Source organism: Haemorhous mexicanus, chromosome 6 (genome assembly GCF_027477595.1).
Source record: "Haemorhous mexicanus isolate bHaeMex1 chromosome 6, bHaeMex1.pri, whole genome shotgun sequence".
In the NCBI taxonomy this organism is placed as follows: domain Eukaryota; kingdom Metazoa; phylum Chordata; class Aves; order Passeriformes; family Fringillidae; genus Haemorhous; species Haemorhous mexicanus.
Window position 1 is genome coordinate 33,963,504 of NC_082346.1, and position 19,873 is coordinate 33,983,376.

The 19,873-nt window shown below is 36.9% G+C and overlaps 1 protein-coding gene across 2 annotated transcripts in view; it reads left to right on the forward strand.

Moving 5' to 3' along the window:
- Positions 1 to 736: 736 nt before the first annotated feature.
- Positions 737 to 19,873, forward strand: part of FMN1 (formin 1) — a 167,217-nt gene continuing 148,080 nt past the window's right edge. For both annotated transcript variants that reach the window (XM_059849788.1, XM_059849789.1), the window contains exon 1: positions 737 to 2,639. In XM_059849788.1, coding sequence (XP_059705771.1) covers positions 752 to 2,639 — 1,888 coding nt within the window. In that variant the 5' untranslated portion in view covers positions 737 to 751. The remainder of the gene's footprint in view (positions 2,640 to 19,873) is intronic.

Consider the following 19,873-nt stretch of genomic DNA (forward strand, 5'->3'; position numbering starts at 1 on the left):
TAAAAGTACAATTACACTATTGCATATTGATCCAAAATAGATTTGTTTACTACTACCTGTATGCTAGCCAAGTAAACAGAACCTTTTTTTTTTTTGTTATTCCAAGTTTTCTTGATGTCTTGGCAGTTCCACAAAAAAGTACGAGAAGAAAATATTCAACCTTTTTTATTGTCTAAATGTTTTCTTGATAAATTAAGCGGTGAGACCTAATTACATTGTGATGGTGTTATGTTGGTGCTTGTGCTGAGTAAAAAGGCAACAGGCATGCTTGAATGGTTCTTTTTACTAAATGTTCAACAGCAAGTTAACTTTTAACAGAGAGAGGGCAAGAGATTCCACCATTCAAAAGTAAAGTCTCTTTGAAAGGGGTGTTTTAGTGACCATCTTGTGACCTGTGGCACAGCATTGACTGAGAACCCTGTAGGCAGAGGAGTGATGTATGAGAGAGAAAGATTCTGACTCCAACTATGAGTATTGGCAATGTCATTGTTTTTGTGTCAGATTTTCAAGGTAAAAGATTTGTACCAGAAAATACTGAGAGAAGATTGTGCTTCTGCAGGCTTGTTATTTGTCATATTAAATTTGCCTTAATCAAGTTTGACAGGCTTCTCTTTATTTTTTCCAGCAGACAATATTATTGTTGAAGATTAGTCAGATGCCTTCCGTCCATTCCCTGCCTCACATGCTATGTCATGCAAGCTTTGGAACACTTAGAACGTAATTTAAACGAGTGACTAATTTGGCAAGCATAATGGAAGGCACGCATACCATCCTCCTGTTGCACAAACCCATTACAGAGCTTTGTTACATCAGCTTCTATCATCCAAAGGGGGAAGTCACAGGATTTACTTACATGGGCTCTGGAACTCTGGATAGAACCAGTGACAGTTTCTGTGGCTGCTATCAAGTGAGGGGAACGTTAGACATGGCCCTGAGAGAACGGCCACATAAAGACCGTGGAGTTATTATTTTCAAGCCAACTACCACAAAAGACCTTCTCAATGAAATGTACAAACTAACTGCTGAAAAGGAAAACCTATTATCCAGTGTTTTGAGCTCTCATCATATTCCAGACCTTAAGGCAGGACATCAGGAGGAAAAGCGACAGGATGTTTCCGGAGTCCCGAAACTTAAAGGTGATAATTACTCCAGTCTTACATATCAACAGGAGTTATTGCTGGATTCTACAAAGAGAGACAATTTGAATCACAAAAAAATGAGGAAACACAAAAGGAAAGAGAGCTTTGAGGAGATCAGACATTGTAAAGAGGGAAAAAAGATACATGAACATCTCTTTTTACTGAGTACACAAGACATGCAACAGAAAAATAAGATGGTCTCCACAAGACTTTCTACCAGGAGTTATCCCAGCTCCTTTTCTCCCTCCAGCTGGCTAACAGTAAAAGGTAGGGATAATTTACCAGTAGACAATAGAATACAACCAGAAAGGTGGATAGAAGAGGGGTATTTTCTTAAGAGTAACAAAGCTGTGAAATTGGATGCTGGCTTACCAAGTTCTAGCTCAAAAGACATCAATGATGTTGTTGCAGTTGAACCAGCGGATAATGCAGAATGCATTCCTGAAGTTACCAAGGTACAACAGAGGACCACTTTGGTGAATTCATCTCACTACAGTCTGTCTAACAAACTTGAGACATTAAGTAACACTGCAGCTGCTAAAATCTTGAAAAGTCGCAAGTATGCCGAGCCAGTATGCAAGGAGAAACCAGGAATCACAGGTCTTGCTGAAGTCCAGGATTTCGACACTTGTTTTAAAAAATTTACCAACCCCCCTGCAGAGTCTTTGCCTGACTCTCACAGAGATAACAAAACCATTTCTCCCGTTCTCACAACAGCACATAACGAGGTTATAGCAAGAAGTGATGTATACTCTGTAGATGAAGCTGCTGGAGACTCTAATAACAGTGTGCTGCAGGAAAAGGAGGAAGACAGCTCTGGTTTGCAGTACAAAGCAGAGAGAGTGCACATTACTGATGAGTCATGCAACCTTGTGGGAGCAGTTAATAAAGCTCTTCTGAAAGTTATCCGGAGCGACAGTTTAGATGAAGCTGCAGAATGGAAGAGACTGCAACAAATTACAAGAGTAGACAGAAACCTGCCAGGCTCACTATATGAGAAAAGGACCACGGTATCCCGGGGAAACGGCAAGCATTTATTTTTGAACCTGCCTGTAAATGAAATTCCTGATATTCCTCAGACAAGCAATAATCTTAAACTGGAAGAGAAAAGGCTGCATTCACCCCCATTAGCAGCAGTGAGTAATGTTTTTAGTAATTCATATCCGCTATCTAATACACACAAACAAATGTCACCCATTCCTTCTCCGTTATCTTCGAGACTGCCCAGCCCGCAGCTGCACCACCGGATCCTCCCGCTGCCAACACAGAACACCGAGGACGAATCCATGCTCAGTGACTATGGCCATGGAAGGCACGGTGCTGTAAACTTCTCTTTCAGTGATTTGGAGCCACAGTTCTATCGGAAGTTTTCTGATCCTGGAGAACTGGGATTTGCCAGCAGACAACGGGGCCTACATCAGAATGCAACTGCAGGACAATTTGAAAAGTGTGCTGTGCAAGAAAAGTTAACTACTCGGACACAGCAGAATTTCTGTCCAGGTCAGTCCTATTTTATGCATTTTTAAACTAATAGAATTAACCAAGCATGAAAGTCTTTAGTGTTTTCTCGGCTTGGGTTTTTTTAATACTAGCTATTAATAATAAATATTTTGTTAAATAGAAAAACTATTTTTCACTACTTACAGACTGGGTAAAAAGTTGCTGAAATTTTTAAACAAAAGTTACAGCTATAAAAGGTTTCAAGGTGCATTTTTCTGTCAGCTTATTTTCAGTGTTGTTACTGAATGACCTCTTAGCCAAAGTTAAGGAAAAATCTTTCCGTGTGAAATGAAAAAAGCTCACGTGCTTATTTTCCTGCCTTTCCTGTGCTGTGTTCTAGTCTTTCAAAGTGTTATGGTAACATTTATTCTCCAATATGTTCTTTTTGCTTGTTTGGCTTAACTTGTTTGGCTTATAGAATATTTTCTGAATATTTTCTACAGTGCCTTAAGTATAGGACTGGTGCTTTGACCATTTAGCTACAAGGTTGATGCAAATTCTGTAAGAAAAGGCTTGTTTTTAAAATGATTGCATGCAGGTGTCATGTTACAATGTATTTGAGTACAGTGCATGGGTTTATTTATAAAGATATACTGTGTAAAAATGCATAATTATTTTTGTTAGCTAGAACATCACCATCTATACCCTTCATTTTTAACTTAAGGAGTGGGAAGGCTGAAGGACCTAATTCTGCAGTGATCTAGGTGTGGCTCAGACTGGTCCCTCTGTCTTATGGGGGGCTGGCAGAGCAAAGCGACACAAAAAGGGAATTCCAGAAGGGGAGGGATGTGAAACTATTACCTTAGCCAGAGGGTGTTTAATACTGCCCATGAGGTTTGCATTTATGCCGGCTACTTCTAGAAGCTGAGCTAGTTCCACTCAAGACTAAATCAAGTTTAAGGTGTTGTTTGGTGAGTTGGCAAGGCTGAAAAGATGGGTGCTATGCTTGTCTTTCGTTCCTTTCTTGGTTGCTGTTTTGCTGGGCTGTCCTACCCCTCTCATTACATCTTGTACTCATTGTACCTTTCGGTGAGCTGGCTGAGCTGACAAAACCAGCAATTTCACCGCTTTATAAGAATAAAGTAGCACAGCAAATATTTTTCTCTTTGTTTTGCATTAGTATTTTCTAACTTATTGCATCATTTAGAATTGTTGGATGTGGAACTGTACCTATTATGCTGTACTCTTGGACTGTCTTTGCCTGGGATAGGGTTAATCTTCTTTACAGTAGCTTGTATGGAGCAGCGGTTTGGATTTGTGATAAAAACAGTCTGGATAACACCAGGATGTTCTAGCTTGTGCTGAGCAGTGTTTGCACAGCATCAATCCCTTCTCTGTTTCTCATTCTGCATCCCCCCACTGAATAGACCAGGGGCTGCACAATAGGCTGGGAGGGGTCACAACCAGACAGATGACCCAGACTAACTAAAGAGAAATTCCCTGCCACATAATGTCATGCTCAGGAATAAAAGTGAAAAGAGGGGGCTTTAGAAGGGTTAGCCATCTTTAGCCTGGGACCTGGTAGGGCATCAGTCTACCCATGGGAGGCGGTGAGTGATTGCTGTAGCATCATTTGTCTCATTTTTTTTCTTCTCACCTTTTCTATTTATCTTTCACTTTTTAAACAAGTTTTTTTTTGTTTGTTATCTTGACCCCCAGTTGTTGGGGTTTTTCCATGCCTCTCCCCCCATGCCATTTGGGGAAAGGGAGGAGGAAGAAAATGAGTCTTTGTGAGGTGCTTATTTTCCCACTGGGCTTAACCCACAATGGTTTTACAAGAAACAAAACAACACACATACATACTAATGGCATCTGTTAGCTGAAAATCCTGGCTATTAAGCAGAAACATCTTTGTGAAGAGAAGAAAAGCAAACAAGCCCTATTTTAGTTCTTGCTTACATTTACCTGGCAGCGTTAATACAGACAGAAGATATCACAAGATTTTTTTTTTTTTTGGTTTGGTTTGTTTGTTTTTTTTTTTCAAGTATGATTGCATGCCAACATTATTACTGGTGTGTCAGAAAATCTGTGACTTTAAGGAAAAATTCCCTGTTTTGCTGGCATATATAATACTGTAGATATGTCTCTGGATCTGGGATAATGACTTCCATTTCCATCTGAGCCAGGGGTAGAATCATTCATCTTGACAGAGCATTTGGATGGAATACCACTCTTCTGTAAACATATATGACTAATAGCTAACTGACTATAGTTCAGTGAGACAAATTATGTACCTGCAATTTTAGTTAATGTAAATGATATTAAGCTTTGCAGTTATAAACCTGCACTCCTTTGATTCTTATCAGATTGATTCTTATCAGATTCCTCCCATGTGTGAAGAGGAGAGTTCAAGACTATTTTTCAGATTTGTCTTCAGTGAGGTGTTATTGTGAAATGTTTTCTTTCAATTCCAATCAGTTATTAAATTGTGTAAGTATCTACAATGACTCTAAGAACTATGGATAATTTTGGTGAACTTTTTATCAGTCAGGTTGATTGAAAGATTTGCTTCATGGCAAAATTAATGGCCTTTTGTATATCTTTTCAAAGTTCCATTGCTATCATAGTATGCACTGTTTTTCTTCCTGAAAAACTTTTGGAGCCTTTTGTTACCCATGTAACTTTGTATTTGGGAAATTTCATTAATTAGTAAGATATTCTAATTTATTAGTTTAAATTACAAGTTGGATTTATCATACAGCTCTATACATAATTTTAATTCTCTTTTCTTGTCATTTGTAATCATGATTCTTCACAGACTTTCTCAATAATTGGCGAATATTCCTTTAGTCAAAACTGAAGCACCTAAGGTAGAGTGCTTGACTTCTGTACTTCCACTTTTTCTTAAATTCAGTTTCTTTATAGATACATAGATACATATATGGCACACATATAATAATTTCAATGCCCAAAGCTCTATTAGTAGTTAATTTGAAAGTACAGTTTACTGGATCTTCCTGTTGAAGTGCAACTATTGGTCATGGGAATAGGCCACAGCTTTCATCTTAGTAAGTGAATATTTAACTGGGAATAATTTATAGTTCAACAATAATTATTTGGCAATTTTCTCTGTAGGTGGGACTGGGAATCAAAATTCCTGTATTAGCATGCAATAGTTCTATTTGAATTATCAAAATTCTAAGAAAAAGCTTTAGAATAACTTAGGGCTTTCAAATGATAAACTGCTCCGTTGCAAGCAGCAAAACCAGAAGTACAAACACTAAAATTTATCATAGAATGACATTTATTAAATCCTCAGAAACATAATTCCTTCATTTCTGTATGAAATCTTTTTTACTCTAATATGAACTATATCATGCTTTTGTAGTCTTGGGGAAGCCTTTGAAAAGATCTTCAATGCATCTGAATATCAGATGCATTTTCTCAGGGAAGGATTTTCTGAGACCTTTTAGTTCCTGTCACTGCTTCTCTCTCAAGTTTCTACAGCAGTAGAAAAAATTAGGGAGAAAATTTTCAGAGCTATTCTATCAATTTAGTACTGAATAACATCAATATACTATTTTAGTAAGTATTGCCTGTAAGAGAAAGAAGATTAGGGGAATTTTTAGCAGTTATTGAAGTGAATTTGATTCAGAGCAGGAAACTTAAAAATAAAAATCATAGCTTCCAAGACAGTGACTGGTAGCTGTGCTTTGAGTCAGGATGAGACTGGCAAGGGTTATTCACCACACTTTCTGATATACATTTTACTCCTAATGTGGAAAAAAAGGAGAAAAATCTGCCAAGGGGGCATGGTGAAAGCAAGAAAGGGAACAAATGAGAAGGATGATGTTACCCTATCCCCAGCCAATGAATAATGCTCCTTTTTTGGTATCTAGTAGATGTGAAGGAAGAAGATACCCAGGAAACACAGAAATCCAAAGTTAGTAGGACTGTAGAGAAACTAAACCAAATTTGGAATAGAATGTAATGATTAGGTTTGTGTCAGGTAAAATGGCTGAGACTTATGGGACTGAAAAGAGAGGCCCATTCTCTTCTTACTCTCTATCTTCTTCCATTGAAGGCCTTCTCTCTTCACTTTTCCTTCACTTCTCTGCCACAACTTTGGTGTTTTTCTTGCTTTTTGGTAATTTGAGTCAAATCACTAAGCAAGCTGAAAACTGAGCCAGCAAGGAGAGAGGTGAGTAGCTTTGGCTGGTGGAGTGAGTTGGACAGTTCACAGTGGGCTGACGAAAACCACAGCTAGGATGAGGGAGGACATGCAAGTGTGGCAGAAAGGACAAGTGAGCAAGACCACCCCTCCTGCAGGGAATCATTTGATCCCCCAAAATCTCAGTTGCAGCTAAAAACTGGAAGGCAGAAGGCTGGCTGGGACTGGCTAAAATAGAAGCTGTTAGGAGTGGGAAATGAGATGAATCAAGCTGGACAAAGATACGGAGGGACTGTGATATTTTGAGTGGGTGCTATTAGTACTGAAGCAGGAAGAACAAGAGATGGAGGACAAGTGAGAAAGGGGAACTCCAAGACTGAGTAGAGAGTGTTACTTTGGCTGTGATAGAGAACATTTATGGAGTATGACAAAACAAGTAGAACATGGCTGATAAGAGATGAGATAATTTTTATTTTCATTTTGTTGGGAAAGCCTGCAAAAGGAACTTTAACCATTAGAATGTACATTATGGCTATAAATCGATCTGGCTTGCTGAGGTTTCATGAAGTCAGTGTTCAGTATCATGAAATTTTGGAGATGCAGAGAAGGGAGGAAGAAAAAGAAAAGTGAGGTAGAGTTCTGGATTTAAGGTCTTCAAAATTATAATGCTTATTGTGTTGTAGGTAAGAAATCTTAACTGCTTGAAGAGGTTGGTGAATATAAGTTTTTTAGGTTATTTCTCAAATAATTTTCCTTAATTGACTAGTTAAAGATGTTTACCCAAGAGTTATTTGCAATATATTCTGGATGTAATTGTAGATGCATCTGTCCCTGTCCCTGCTGATTATTAGATGGAGAGGGTTGTGTTTGCTTGTTTCTGCCAATGAGAATTTTATGGCAGCAGTTCACTTTCCATTAGAAAGAATTGAAAACAAACATTCTGGTAGTTTTGTATGGCTGTCAAAAATTACACACAGCCATTTGGAAACGTGCCAATTGCTAATGGCTATCCCTGGAGATCAACTTTGCAGTCTCAAAATATAAAAGTACTTCAAGCTATAAAGAACTGTTTACTATGTAGATAAATACTTGAATAAGTTTTATTATTAATTGGTGTAAGACTATATTTTAATCCTCAAAGTTCTCCTTTGTGGCTGGAGAAACACTGTTCCATATCTGTGCTCTAAGAGCTGCCCTACTCCTTAGGTCTTTCAACTGCCTGCTAAAACTGGGTTATCCCAGTTTTCCTGCATTCGTTTCTGTTTGCAGTGTAAACATGGCTTCCTTCCATGTGAAGAACACTCTGATTCTATGGCAGTTCTATAGTCTATAGTTCTACACATCTGTTTACATTTCTACCATTAAAGTAGCAGGATGTGAGAAGCTTTAGTTTTGGCTCTGATTGGATATGTTATCATTAACTACATGATAATGAATCTATTGCAGTGCCAGTGCCAGGAGACTGGTAATTGAAAATACAGGCAACCTTTCACTCCAGATATGTAATGAAGGTAGCAAGGATAATTAATATGGAGGTATTGGAATGTTGGAATATCATTTTGTCTTTTCCTAACTTAACTCACTCTTTAAGCTGAAAAGCAGCAAATAGTCAGTAAAGAGAAATTCAATAACAAGGCTTTATGATGTGTTCCTGAACCATGGTTTTGCAAAATGAAGTTTCATATAAACAAAACTCTGTTTGAAGGCTCTTATAACAGGAGACAGAATTTATTATAGTGTTTTTGATGTTCCTTTTATAGGGAAGGGAAAGGTTTATAAATATCTTCTCTAATTGAAGTGGTTCAGAGAATTGCTAATTAGCATTTTTAAAGCTCTGTAGCGTTCTGTCCACAGTAAGTATGCACTTCATGAAGTAAGTTTGCATATGGATCACATGGAAAGATGATGCATAGTTTCTCACAGGTAATTCACATGAAAGTAATATACATGAGTGTGTTGCTTCACAAAACCCATCTTATTCAGAATAAATGTTCTTTGAAGATGCTATAAAGGAGTTAGGAATGAAGAGACTGGTGTAAGAAAAGAATTAAAATAAAAAAGAAGAGAGAATTAATCATAGAATCTCAGAATCATTTAGGCTGAAAGGACCACTTGAGATCATCTAGTCCAACCCTCTGCTCAGGCAGGATCACCAAGAGCAAATTGCATGGGCCTGTGTGCAGATTTTTTAATTTCTCCAAGCATGAGGACTGAACAACCTGTCTGTGCAACCTGTGTTAGTGTTTAGTCACTCTCACAGTAAAAGTGTGTTTTCTTTAGTTCAGGTGGATCTATGTAAATTTTGAATTTACCATCTCAGTGTTATAAATACCATTAACTTCTACTCTAAACTAGCTTCTTTTAGCCCAGTGTGTCTCTAATACTCTGTGGGAATTGTGTTACCTACTGACTCAGTGTGGATAAAACAGAGTAAATTATTTCTGAAGATCTTTCCAGCTATTGGCTTTCTGAGTGGTGAGTAACTATCCTGACTGTCACTTAGGACCTTAAGATAAATAGCCTCCTTGATAAGGATTTCTCTTGCTCCTTCTGGATACAGTCGCAAGCTATATCTAAAATTTTTCCTGTTAAGTTTATATATTCACACAATATAGGTAGTCTTGGAGAGTTTGCTAATCATATGTGTAAGTAAAATTACAGTCACTACATAGCTGTTTAATGAATCTTTGTTTTCCTGTTATATTCAGTGCAGTTACTCATTGTACACTATATTGTGATTGCCTTCTAGGACATCATCCTGTATTCTCTATTGAGGTTTATTACACATGGTAATGATAAAAGATCCTTCATACTTCATCCCAGTGAGGCCAAATCTTTTTGTACCAGAATACACAAAGCAAGGCAATGCTGCATTGAAAGGCAGACCTATGGCTGTTTGAAATGAATGTAGGCAGGACTGGAAGTCAAAGACATGGTCTCTGAGTTAAAAAGACAGTCTGAAGGCTTGAGAGATTCTGTGAACAAATAGCTCCTGTTTTAGTTGAATGACTTCTCAGCATGACACACTTAAGCAACAGTTATATTTTCTTCTCTCTTTGAAACATGTGACTCTTCAGTCAAAGGCAATCAGTGAGGGGAAACCAAGTGAATTAAATTGGAATGGAAAACCAGAGACAGCTTAATGTTTTATGCAGGTCATAGATTAACAATTTTCTGTTTCATGGTGGGAGAAAAGGCCAAAACATTCCTTCTGGCTTACAGTTTGTGCACTCAGTTTAAGAAACTTACTGTAATGAAATGGACTTCTTTTCTCATCAGTATAAAAAGAATTTCTTGAAGTAAAGTACTGGAATAATGTGATAGTTGTCATTTCTTAAATCTTTATTATTCTCTTGGCCACTATAAACAAATGGCTCGGAAATGGCTCAGCTGAAATTTTCTTGATGGATCAGGATGATATATAAACTGAGATCAGATTCAGGTATTTATCTCTGTAAGTATGATTTAATAATGTGTTTAGGAATTTTTTAAATCTCTAATAGCTACCCTTTGGTATTTTGTCTGAAAAAGTGACATAGCACCAAATCCTACTTGTAAAAGTGGTGAAAAATTCTGCATACTCCCTGCTAAAAATGTACTTTAAAATACTGAAAATTATTAAAGATGCAATTTATGTGTTTGTGGTGTCCCGTGCCAGTAAATAATTTTTAATAATATTTCATTATTTAGATGTGACATAAATCTATAATAATACATTTGAATAATACCTGTAAGTTGTGAATATTGTTTATGAGTCATAGCATTAAAATAGTGCACCTAGTGGTTGAATGATTTATTTAAATGTGTGTCAGAGTAATTTTCTTTGGGCTTAAATTATGAGTGGCCTTGCCTTTAGATTATGGTGTCTTCTCAACTGCACTGTTTATGATTTGCTAGACCATATTCAAAGATCTCTTCAGGCTTGTCTGTTTTGTTGCGGGGATCTGTGAGGTAAAAATAGGACAGAGAAAATAGAGGTGAGATGTTGAGAACTGTTGGATGTGTTTTACATGAGGAATTGTAAAGGCTATGGGAAATTCATCTTTACCAGAACAAAAGGTGAGAAAAGAAGGAAATAGAAATAATTCACAGTCCCTCACCTGAGTGACAGTCTCTATACTGCTACGTGTAATGTCCTGTGTGATAAAGATTTCAGTGCTTCGTAATTTTCTACATTTTTTTTTTTCACATTTACATTTTGGAAATATTAAAATTGAAAGTGCTATGTTTTTTTCTTATAAGGTTTGCTTTTACAGTGAAGAGGCATATGGGACGTTTTTGCATTCTGAATACAATGAGCCTCTCTGGAATTGTCCTAAGCAGTTACTTAGCATTTCTTTGCTATCAATACACATTTTAATGATTTTTTGATTTGGGCTACCAAGATTAAGAGTATAAGTGATGAATGGTTTTGCTAACCTGTTACCATGTTTGCTCTCGCTTTTCTTGAATATGTTGGAAAATTAAAAGGGAAAATGTGTTCTAGAGAAACCTGACTTTTTGGGAGAAGGTATTCTGAGTTTCTACTGTATAACATTTTCAGTCATTTCAGTATTTGCTTGCCTATCTCATGAGTAGAACTGTTTTTTGCTTGTCCCCCGTGCAAATATGAACCTGTTAAGTCACCAAAACCACCAAATATTTATGAAGAGAAAATAATTCTTATTATTTGTACAAAATGAAGTAAATTGATTCTTGTTCTCTAAGCTTCAGTGTTTCTATTACAGAAACATAAGTAAAATTAACAAAACTGAATTACAGGTGAGCTTGACAAACAAAAAGTCACTCCTTCTATGAGTGCATGAACTTATTTTTGAGTCATAAATTGTAGAAAAGCTAAAACTGGTTGTTTCCATCCTTTTGCCCACTAACACTTCACATTTTTCAGCAGCTAGGCTAGTAGCCCTGGGAGCTGCCAGGGCTGGAGGGCACACCCCCAGGTCCTAACCTGCTCCCAGCAGGTTTAATTGTTACTATTTGCAAAATGCCAGGTGCTCTCCGTGACCTAAGATGTTAATTGCGCTTAGCTCATATACATAATTTGTGTACTGGATCTGATTCATATTGTCTGTGCACTTAGAACAAATAGCTTGATTTCCATGCCCAGAGAAACTGAACACTACAGCTGCTAAGGCAGGCATATTTAAAAGCTGCAGAATTTTCTTAAGCATATTGTGGTAAATTTGGAGCATTAGTCAGCAGTAGTCATTCCAAGATCTTTGGAGCAATCACTCAAAAAAATGGCATCTTTTAATTTATGCAGCACTGAAGTCAATGGTTTTGTAGTCCCTCAACATTTTGTTAACATATATTTGAGTCTGATAGTTACTGTTGCATAAGTGAAATCTAAATCTTTGTTAAGTTTGTTGGAAAAAGTAAAATTTTGGGGGTGTTTTTCTCTGCGTTAATTTTATTTAAAACATATATGTATATGGCCTGTAAAGCAGCTGGCATTGAGCCATTTCATCTTACAATAACTAAAATTTAGAAGTGATCTTCTCTTTCTTCCACAGTATATATTTTGGTTAGTAATGTAGTTATTGTATTATATTGTAGTTATTGTATAACTACAATATAATGTAGTTATATTGTAAACTTGAGCATATGCTCACTGATTTCTGATTTTTTGAAGTCAAATTTGTTTTGTCTTAAGAAATTATATTATACAAGTATGAAAAATATACTGAAAAAGTCATTAAAATAAAAATGACTCAATTTTTGATAGTATATGTTTTTAAATAAATGCATATTCAAATATAATTACAGCTATACATAATATAAGGTAATATAATTTATATACAGTTGCTTGTATGTTTTCCAATAGACATTACAATTTAAACTTGAGCCTGTATTTGACAGTTATACAAAGTCATGCCACTCATATTTTTTCTTATTTTTGGAAAATGCCAGCTTTCATAGAAATAAAATTTTAAACAAAGAAAATCCCAAACAAACAATTTTTTTTTCCAGAAGTCGCAGCCTTCGGACAATTATTTTCCAGGTGAATAATAAACTCCAACTAATATACCAAGAACAGAAGATGGCAATGCATCTTTTTGCATAGGCCAAAAGAAGTCTTGTACAAAATCTAAGTACTTACTTATTATGCTTTTCAAACCTAATTTCCTTTCATATGCTTCTTTCATAGGATATGGACCTATTTTTGTACCAGTTTACTACAACAGATTATTCTTTAAATCTGACACATAGTGAAACCATAGTTTTAAGTATTATAAGTAAGATAGATAGCGCTGTGTAAATTCCCAGGAATTTTTAACATGTTTTTTCTTGTGATTAATTTGTATTCCACTTTTATACTTATTTATGCAAGTTATACTTGCATAAGGCAAAAAAGAAAGATGTTTTTCATCCAAAGATGAGAAGAAAAATGTTAGGACATACTTTTTCAGGTTTTCAGTTTTTTCAAAAATCTCTTACCTATTAGTCTTCAGGTTTCTCTCTTGTCATCTTATGTTTAGTATGAATGGCAGTGTTTCATTTGAATGTTTTTGTTATATCATGGGGGGAAAAAAATTCTAATTTTGTTGCCTGGTTTGTCAGTCTTAATCCACATTGAGAGTTTTTCTCCAATCTGTGGATTAGTAAAAGAGGCCAGACCTAATTAGTCCAAAGAGCCCTATTTGTCCTCTCATCAGGCATTGAATATTTGTCAGATCCTTTTCATCAAAGTGATTGGATAACATTTAAACTATTTCACCTTGAAACCAAAACAAAAGGTTTGTTTCCATTCTATCAGATTTTGGTTTCCTGTAAGAACTTTGAATTTGAAGGCTTTATTCAAAGGCTATCAGAAAATGAGCTGCAGTTAGAAGCTATTTCAGATTTCCAGGGTGACACTTTGCTAGAGATCTCTCTTCTGTTGAAGAGATACCTTTGAGACAGCTAAGTACAGTGAAAAGACTTTCTTTGTAGCTCCTCCAAAGTGAAATGTATTTTATCAAAAACAGGCAGAAGTCTTGGGGTTTTTAAAGTAAATTAAATAAGTGAGAATTTTTTCCCCGTCATCCATGGTATTTCTAACCATGCAAATTGACTTTCTAGTCCTATTTTTTTCCCTCTGCATAATTGTATTTCACTTGTAGTAGTGTAGAGGCTTTGTATGAGAGTAGTCACATAGGGTGTGTTTGCATGGCATGTCTAGCCCACACTAGCCACCCACTGCTTTTCCAGTTTACAAGACTCACTGGATGGATACTCAGGCAGTTCAAAGAGAAGCCTGAGCCTGAAGAATTCTTGCAGAGTTGCAGTTGCTAAGATATGTCTGCACAGACTTCATACATCTATCAGAATCCCTGTGGCATGGCTGGTGCTACACAGCTTCTCTCACCCCAGTGGGTTGCAGTCATTCCACTCTTGTGGCACAGAGCTTGGGAGGACCTGAAGCTTTCCTCCTGTAGGTTAGGTGTGACTACAGGCTCAAAGGGGATTCCAGGCTACCAGCAAGGCTGTGACATAGCCTGGGCTTGAGGCATTAATAATGTGGATGGCCAGTGAGACTGAGCATAAAAGGAGGTTCAATTAACTTTGTAAAGTAAGTTGCAGCTCTGTCATCAGAGGGTTGAATTCTCTTATGTGTAATTCATTGACATTGATGTTAAATGTGCAAATGGAGATGACAGCTGGGTGTTCCTGTGGAACAAATGAAAGGTTTCTTGGAATTCAGGTCTGCTTTAGCAGCTTTGGCTGCTAAAAACAACATCTAATGATACTAATATTTAAATAGTCATGACTTTGAATAGTCATGGAAATATTTCCACCCATCCTCTTGTATAGTAGCATGCTGCTTTGCTTTCTTACACAGCAGTCATCCTTAAAACACCCCCACAACCCCTTCATCATGTCTCCTTAATTTCCATTACTTTTCTCCTTCATCTGATTTACACTCTCCTATCTGCACCTTTTGAAACTAGCTCATACTTTGCTTGTTCACACAAAATGATCTGTGCCACCCTTTTCAATATGCTGAGCAATTACCTGTAAGATAATTTCACAAATGAAAGGAAGGAATGCTGATTGTGACCTCCTTATTGCACAAGATCTTTGGAATGGATGCAAAATTGTGCAGAATAGAAAAAGCACACTTTTAGGTGCCCTAGGGGTGTCTGAGGCGCAGACACAGAGCTGGCAAATCTGACCTGGAATGATCCACACCTCTGTGGACTGGGGTAAATTAATTTTGGCATCTAACATTCATTTAGGCAACTGAGTCCAAATAAGTGTATTGTAAATGATGTTTCAGCTTTTTATTGCAGCAATGTTGTTAACTTCATCTAGCCAAACTATTAAAAAATTGATTTATTCCTTCAGAAAAAAAAAAAAATTAAAAATGCATTTGAATTTAGGTCTAGACTCTCATCATACGTGTTGCTGCTTTGTAGTCATCGTTCATTGTTCTAAAAATTGAACTCTATTTAACTCTGTATTCTTTCTCCTGGTAGCTACCTCTATTTCTCTATTACATTTCTACTTAAGTATAATTCAGTCATTGCCTCTGTGTCACAGCAGTAAGGCATTTCATTTGACTTTTAACTGTAAAACTTAACAGGCTATGCTGGGATTTTCTGGAAAATGATTTTATGGTCCTCAGTCCACAGATACAGCATCCCCCTTTTTTTTTTAATCCTAGCAGGAAAATTGATGAAGTGAAACTAATTGTACTTGGTGACACAAGTATAGGGTTCAGGAGGACAAACCTTAGAGGTCTTTGGCCAGTGTGCAGAATCTGCATAACAGGTTTACTGTTACAACAGAACTATGAGCACAGAAATAAAAGCAAGTTATGCTTTCCATTGGGTTCCTTTGGCATCTTCATGTGGAAGATGAAAGGATTTTTAAATAGGAAGTGTATCTTTCATATGAATCAGAAATATGACCACTAGCATTTTGCTGTCACATTCCTATAGCATGCTCTTCAGAATGGCATATGTTATCAGTGTGCCTTGAAAGACAGAACCACCCTTTTCAAGAACAGCACTGAATGCAGCCTTAACTCAAAGCATGACAGACAGCACATGCTTGTGATTGATTTAAATAGGAATGCTTTCCAAAACAGAATTATATGCTAGGTAGCCCACACTTGCAAAGTTGTAATTTTACATTTAAAGTAAATGTAATAATACTGGCAGCCTTGAGGTTGCTGGATTGCAGTAGTGACTGGTATTTATATCTGGTTCATTAGCAACCCAGTGAAAAATTTCATGTGACAAAAATCCATTTGGCTAATGAGCCACCTTTTAATTAGCCTCTGAACTTTCAAAAGAATACAGCTTATTTTTTTCCTCAGTAGGGTAATATAACTGCATAAAACACTTGCAAAAGTCGATTGAATGACAGAAATGAATTCTAGTGGATTAAGCAGACCACTTGTTAGATACTTAGACGGCTAAGGCTTTGTTTTGCCTGACCAAACTGAGGCCAATCAAAAGGCCTAGGTTACATAATAAAGAGTGTTGTCTTTTGTTCTCTAATAGAACACTTTGAGTTCAAGAAAGCCTTGATAAAGCTGAGATGCTTGTGGCTTCTTCTGGCTGTTTGTACAGTTATTTTGACATACAAGTGTTATTGAACCTGCACGTAGTATCTTGCAGACATTATGCAAACAGCCATGCACTGAAAAAATCTCTTTCCCAAAAAAGTAATCTAAAGAAAATAAAAAGCTGTCTCCAAATTTGACTAGTTTTAACATGTAGATGTGTCAGAGTTGAGACTGTGAAATGTTTCCTGTCATTTTGGCAGATACTTGTTAAAAAATGAATAAATACAGACTGTATTAAAAAGAAATGTAGGTGGTAACTAGTAAAGTTCTAGCTCTTTTTTTTTTTTTTGCAACATTTCTGCTCTGCAGTTTTAAGATTGCTATAATTAGCCAGTCCTATTCTGAATCACACTGTAAAATAAAGGAAATGAGTGATCTTGAGAAGTAGTTGCTCTAAAGTAGCACATATCCTCCTGACTTCTGAAACTTCTTCCAGTGTGCTGTTTGCCTTTCATTCCTCTCTTTATCCCAAAAGTTAACCAAGTCCTGGTCAGTCTTCAACACTAGCTGTAAAATCAATATTTCTATGCCTGGGGATGCAGACCCTAATATCCAGCCTGACCTCTCTGAGGGTCAGGAATAATGCTCTAGTCAATGAATCATGATATCATGATATCTGGGGAGAAGTGCTATGAAGAACTGTAGAAGCCATTTACTAAGAAGAAAAAGGCAGGTGAACTTAAAGGAAACAAATAGGAAGCCATGCACAAAACCCCCTTACAATTTCGCTTAATGTATAAAATGAAGCTGGCCATTTTCTTCCACCAGTGAGAGCTTTGAATCTTGAAAGATAGTCCCATGTAAGTGTGTGTTGAAAACTCAAGAACTTTCAAAGGAAGCAAATTGAGAATTTTTAGAGAAGAAAAAAACCCCAAAAACATTCCACTTCATGAGATCTAGTGCTCTCACACTTCCAATATCTTGAACTTCTCATTCTCTGTCTCAAAAAGTATGTGGTAAAACTGGGTCATATTCAGGAAAGGACAACAGGACATTTTAAAGTACAAAAATATTGTCTTTAGCCTGGGAGGAAAACCCTAAAGAAACTGACAAGATGTATGATAGGGATTGTAAAACTGAGTGGCTGAAAAGATTGGATAGGGTTGGATTTTTATCTTTCCTGTATACCAGCTGAGGTGCACCAGAATGTTGATGGTGGAATGAAAATGCTAAATGCACACCATCTTCTTTGAATGCAGAATTTTTGGTTGGCAAAAGTTTTTAACAGTTGAAGGGAAGCCATTCATGGATGCCACTCTAATTTAATCTTGAGCTCACATGCTATTCATGTAGGGTACATCTCAATACATGTTTACAAAAAAACCCAAGATACCAGGAAAAGCATAAATGTAAAAGATAAATAGTTTGAACCTTTAATTCATTCAACAAAAGTTTAAAATACTTTAAGCACTCTATTACCACTTCCACACCCCCATGTTTTCACAAGTAACTATCTATATAGGTGGCATAATTTATTTTCAGAACTACTGTTCACCTCTCAATTCTTGTGAAATCTGTGAAAGTAAGGAATATTCAACAGCTTTTTAAATGGGAAAAACTGTCCAGTGGTTGTGGACTAAATCCAACTTAAAATTTCCTAAGTACCGAGAAAAAGGAATAAAAAGTTTAAAAAATTAATAATAAAGAAAAAAAGCTGATGGATTGGTTTTTTTTAAACTGATTTCTTGTCCAATGTCTAATACAGTGAGCTTGTGATTAGTTGAGGCAAGTGAAGCTTTGGAATGCTGTAAATTATAAAAAAGAGTGGATAATATATATTAAAAAAAAGTAAAGTAGGCCATTCAGTATTGCCATTTAAGTTTAGAGGTAAGAATACAAGGCAATGTCAGTGACACAGCTCAAATTCTTATACAAGTGCTGACTGGAAATGTGAAAAACACATCTCAGTGCCCCATATATATGGTTAAATTGCTTTCCTCAGGTTTTGGATGAATTGATGCCCATTTGTGAGTCATGGTATGCTACAGTAAAGATAAAACTTATTTAATTGAGAGTTCACTGTGAGCATATACAAAAATTGTATCCTATCCAGAATCTTTTTCCTTGGTGATAGGAAAAAGATTCTGGATAGGATACAATTTTTGGCACTGTATCCCACAGCATTCACATAGGACAGCACTTGGACATTTGTGAAAACTCAGAAAATTTGCCAGATGGGTGAACAATTCCCTTTGCTCAGTCATCCAGTTTTCCTAAGACTGTAAAAGTCACTATATGTCTGTCTCTACCTATAAGATTAATTGATTGTGCTTCAAACATCTCAATGATAGCATTTCATTAACAGAAGCATAGCAGGGCTTTGGAGTTTCTGTAAGCTCATGATGCTCTAAAAGGCATTTAGAGATACTTGAATTAGAAAAAGGTCAGCTGAATCTTTTGAAAACTTTTGTGTTGTTGGCTGATTTAGGTTCAACATGACCTTGTCAATAGTGACATGGGGTGTACTGGATGCCAGACTCAGCAAGAGTGTGAACTAAGGTAATAATTTTCTGTTTGCTACTGTCCTCAGGCTGAGATATTACCACTCAGAATCTGACCATTACAGAAAGGTCTTTCACTGCTTGTTTTCCTGTCTTAGTAAAGCAGAAAATGTTGCCACAGCATGTGTAAAATAACATAGCTGTAGATCTTTAGGACATGAATTATCAAATAATTTTAAGTTTCAGACTTGTTTATTTCTTTTATGATTGGATGTAAATATTAATGTGGATGCTTTTGCAGAAGAGGATGGAGATTTCTTAATGACTCAGAACTGTGTGATCCTACAGTTGAAAAAATGTGTTTTACTTGTCCTGGATGCAATTTTTCACTTACTAATTTAGAATCACAGAATCAGGTTGAAAAAAACCACTAAGATCATTGAGTCCAACCATTAACCCTGCCTGCCAAGTCCAACACTAAACCATGTCTGTAAGTGCCACATCTACATATTTTTTAAACCCTCCAGGGATGATGACTCAGCCACTTTCTTGGGCAGCCTGTTCTGATGCTTAACAACCTTTTCAGTGAAGAACTTTTTCCTAATAATCAGTCTAAATCTTCCCTGGTACAGCTTGTAGTAATTTTCTCTTGTCCTATTGCTTGTTACTTGTGAGAAGAGAACAAGTCCCACCCTGCCAGTACCACCTTTCAGGAAGTCGTAGAGAGCAGCATGGTCTCCCCTTTTTTTCCAGGCTAAACTACCCCAATTCCCTCAGCTTCTCCTGACAAGTCTTGTACTCCAGACCCTTCACCAGCTCTTTTGCCCTTTCCTTTACTCCCTCCAGAGCCTCAATGTCCTTCTTATAGTGAGGGGCCCAATACTGAACACAGGACTCGAGGTGCGGTGTCAGTAATGTGGAATACAGCGGGACAATCCCTGCCCTGCTCCTGCTGGCCACCCTGGGCCAGGCTGCCAGGCTCCCTGGGCCATACAGGCCAGGATGCCACTGGCCTTCTTGACCACCTGGGCACAGGCTGCATCACATTCAGGCTGCATCATCATCACTTCATCATGGCTGTCAACCAGTAGGCCAAAGTCCTTTTCTGCTGGACAGCTTTGCAGCC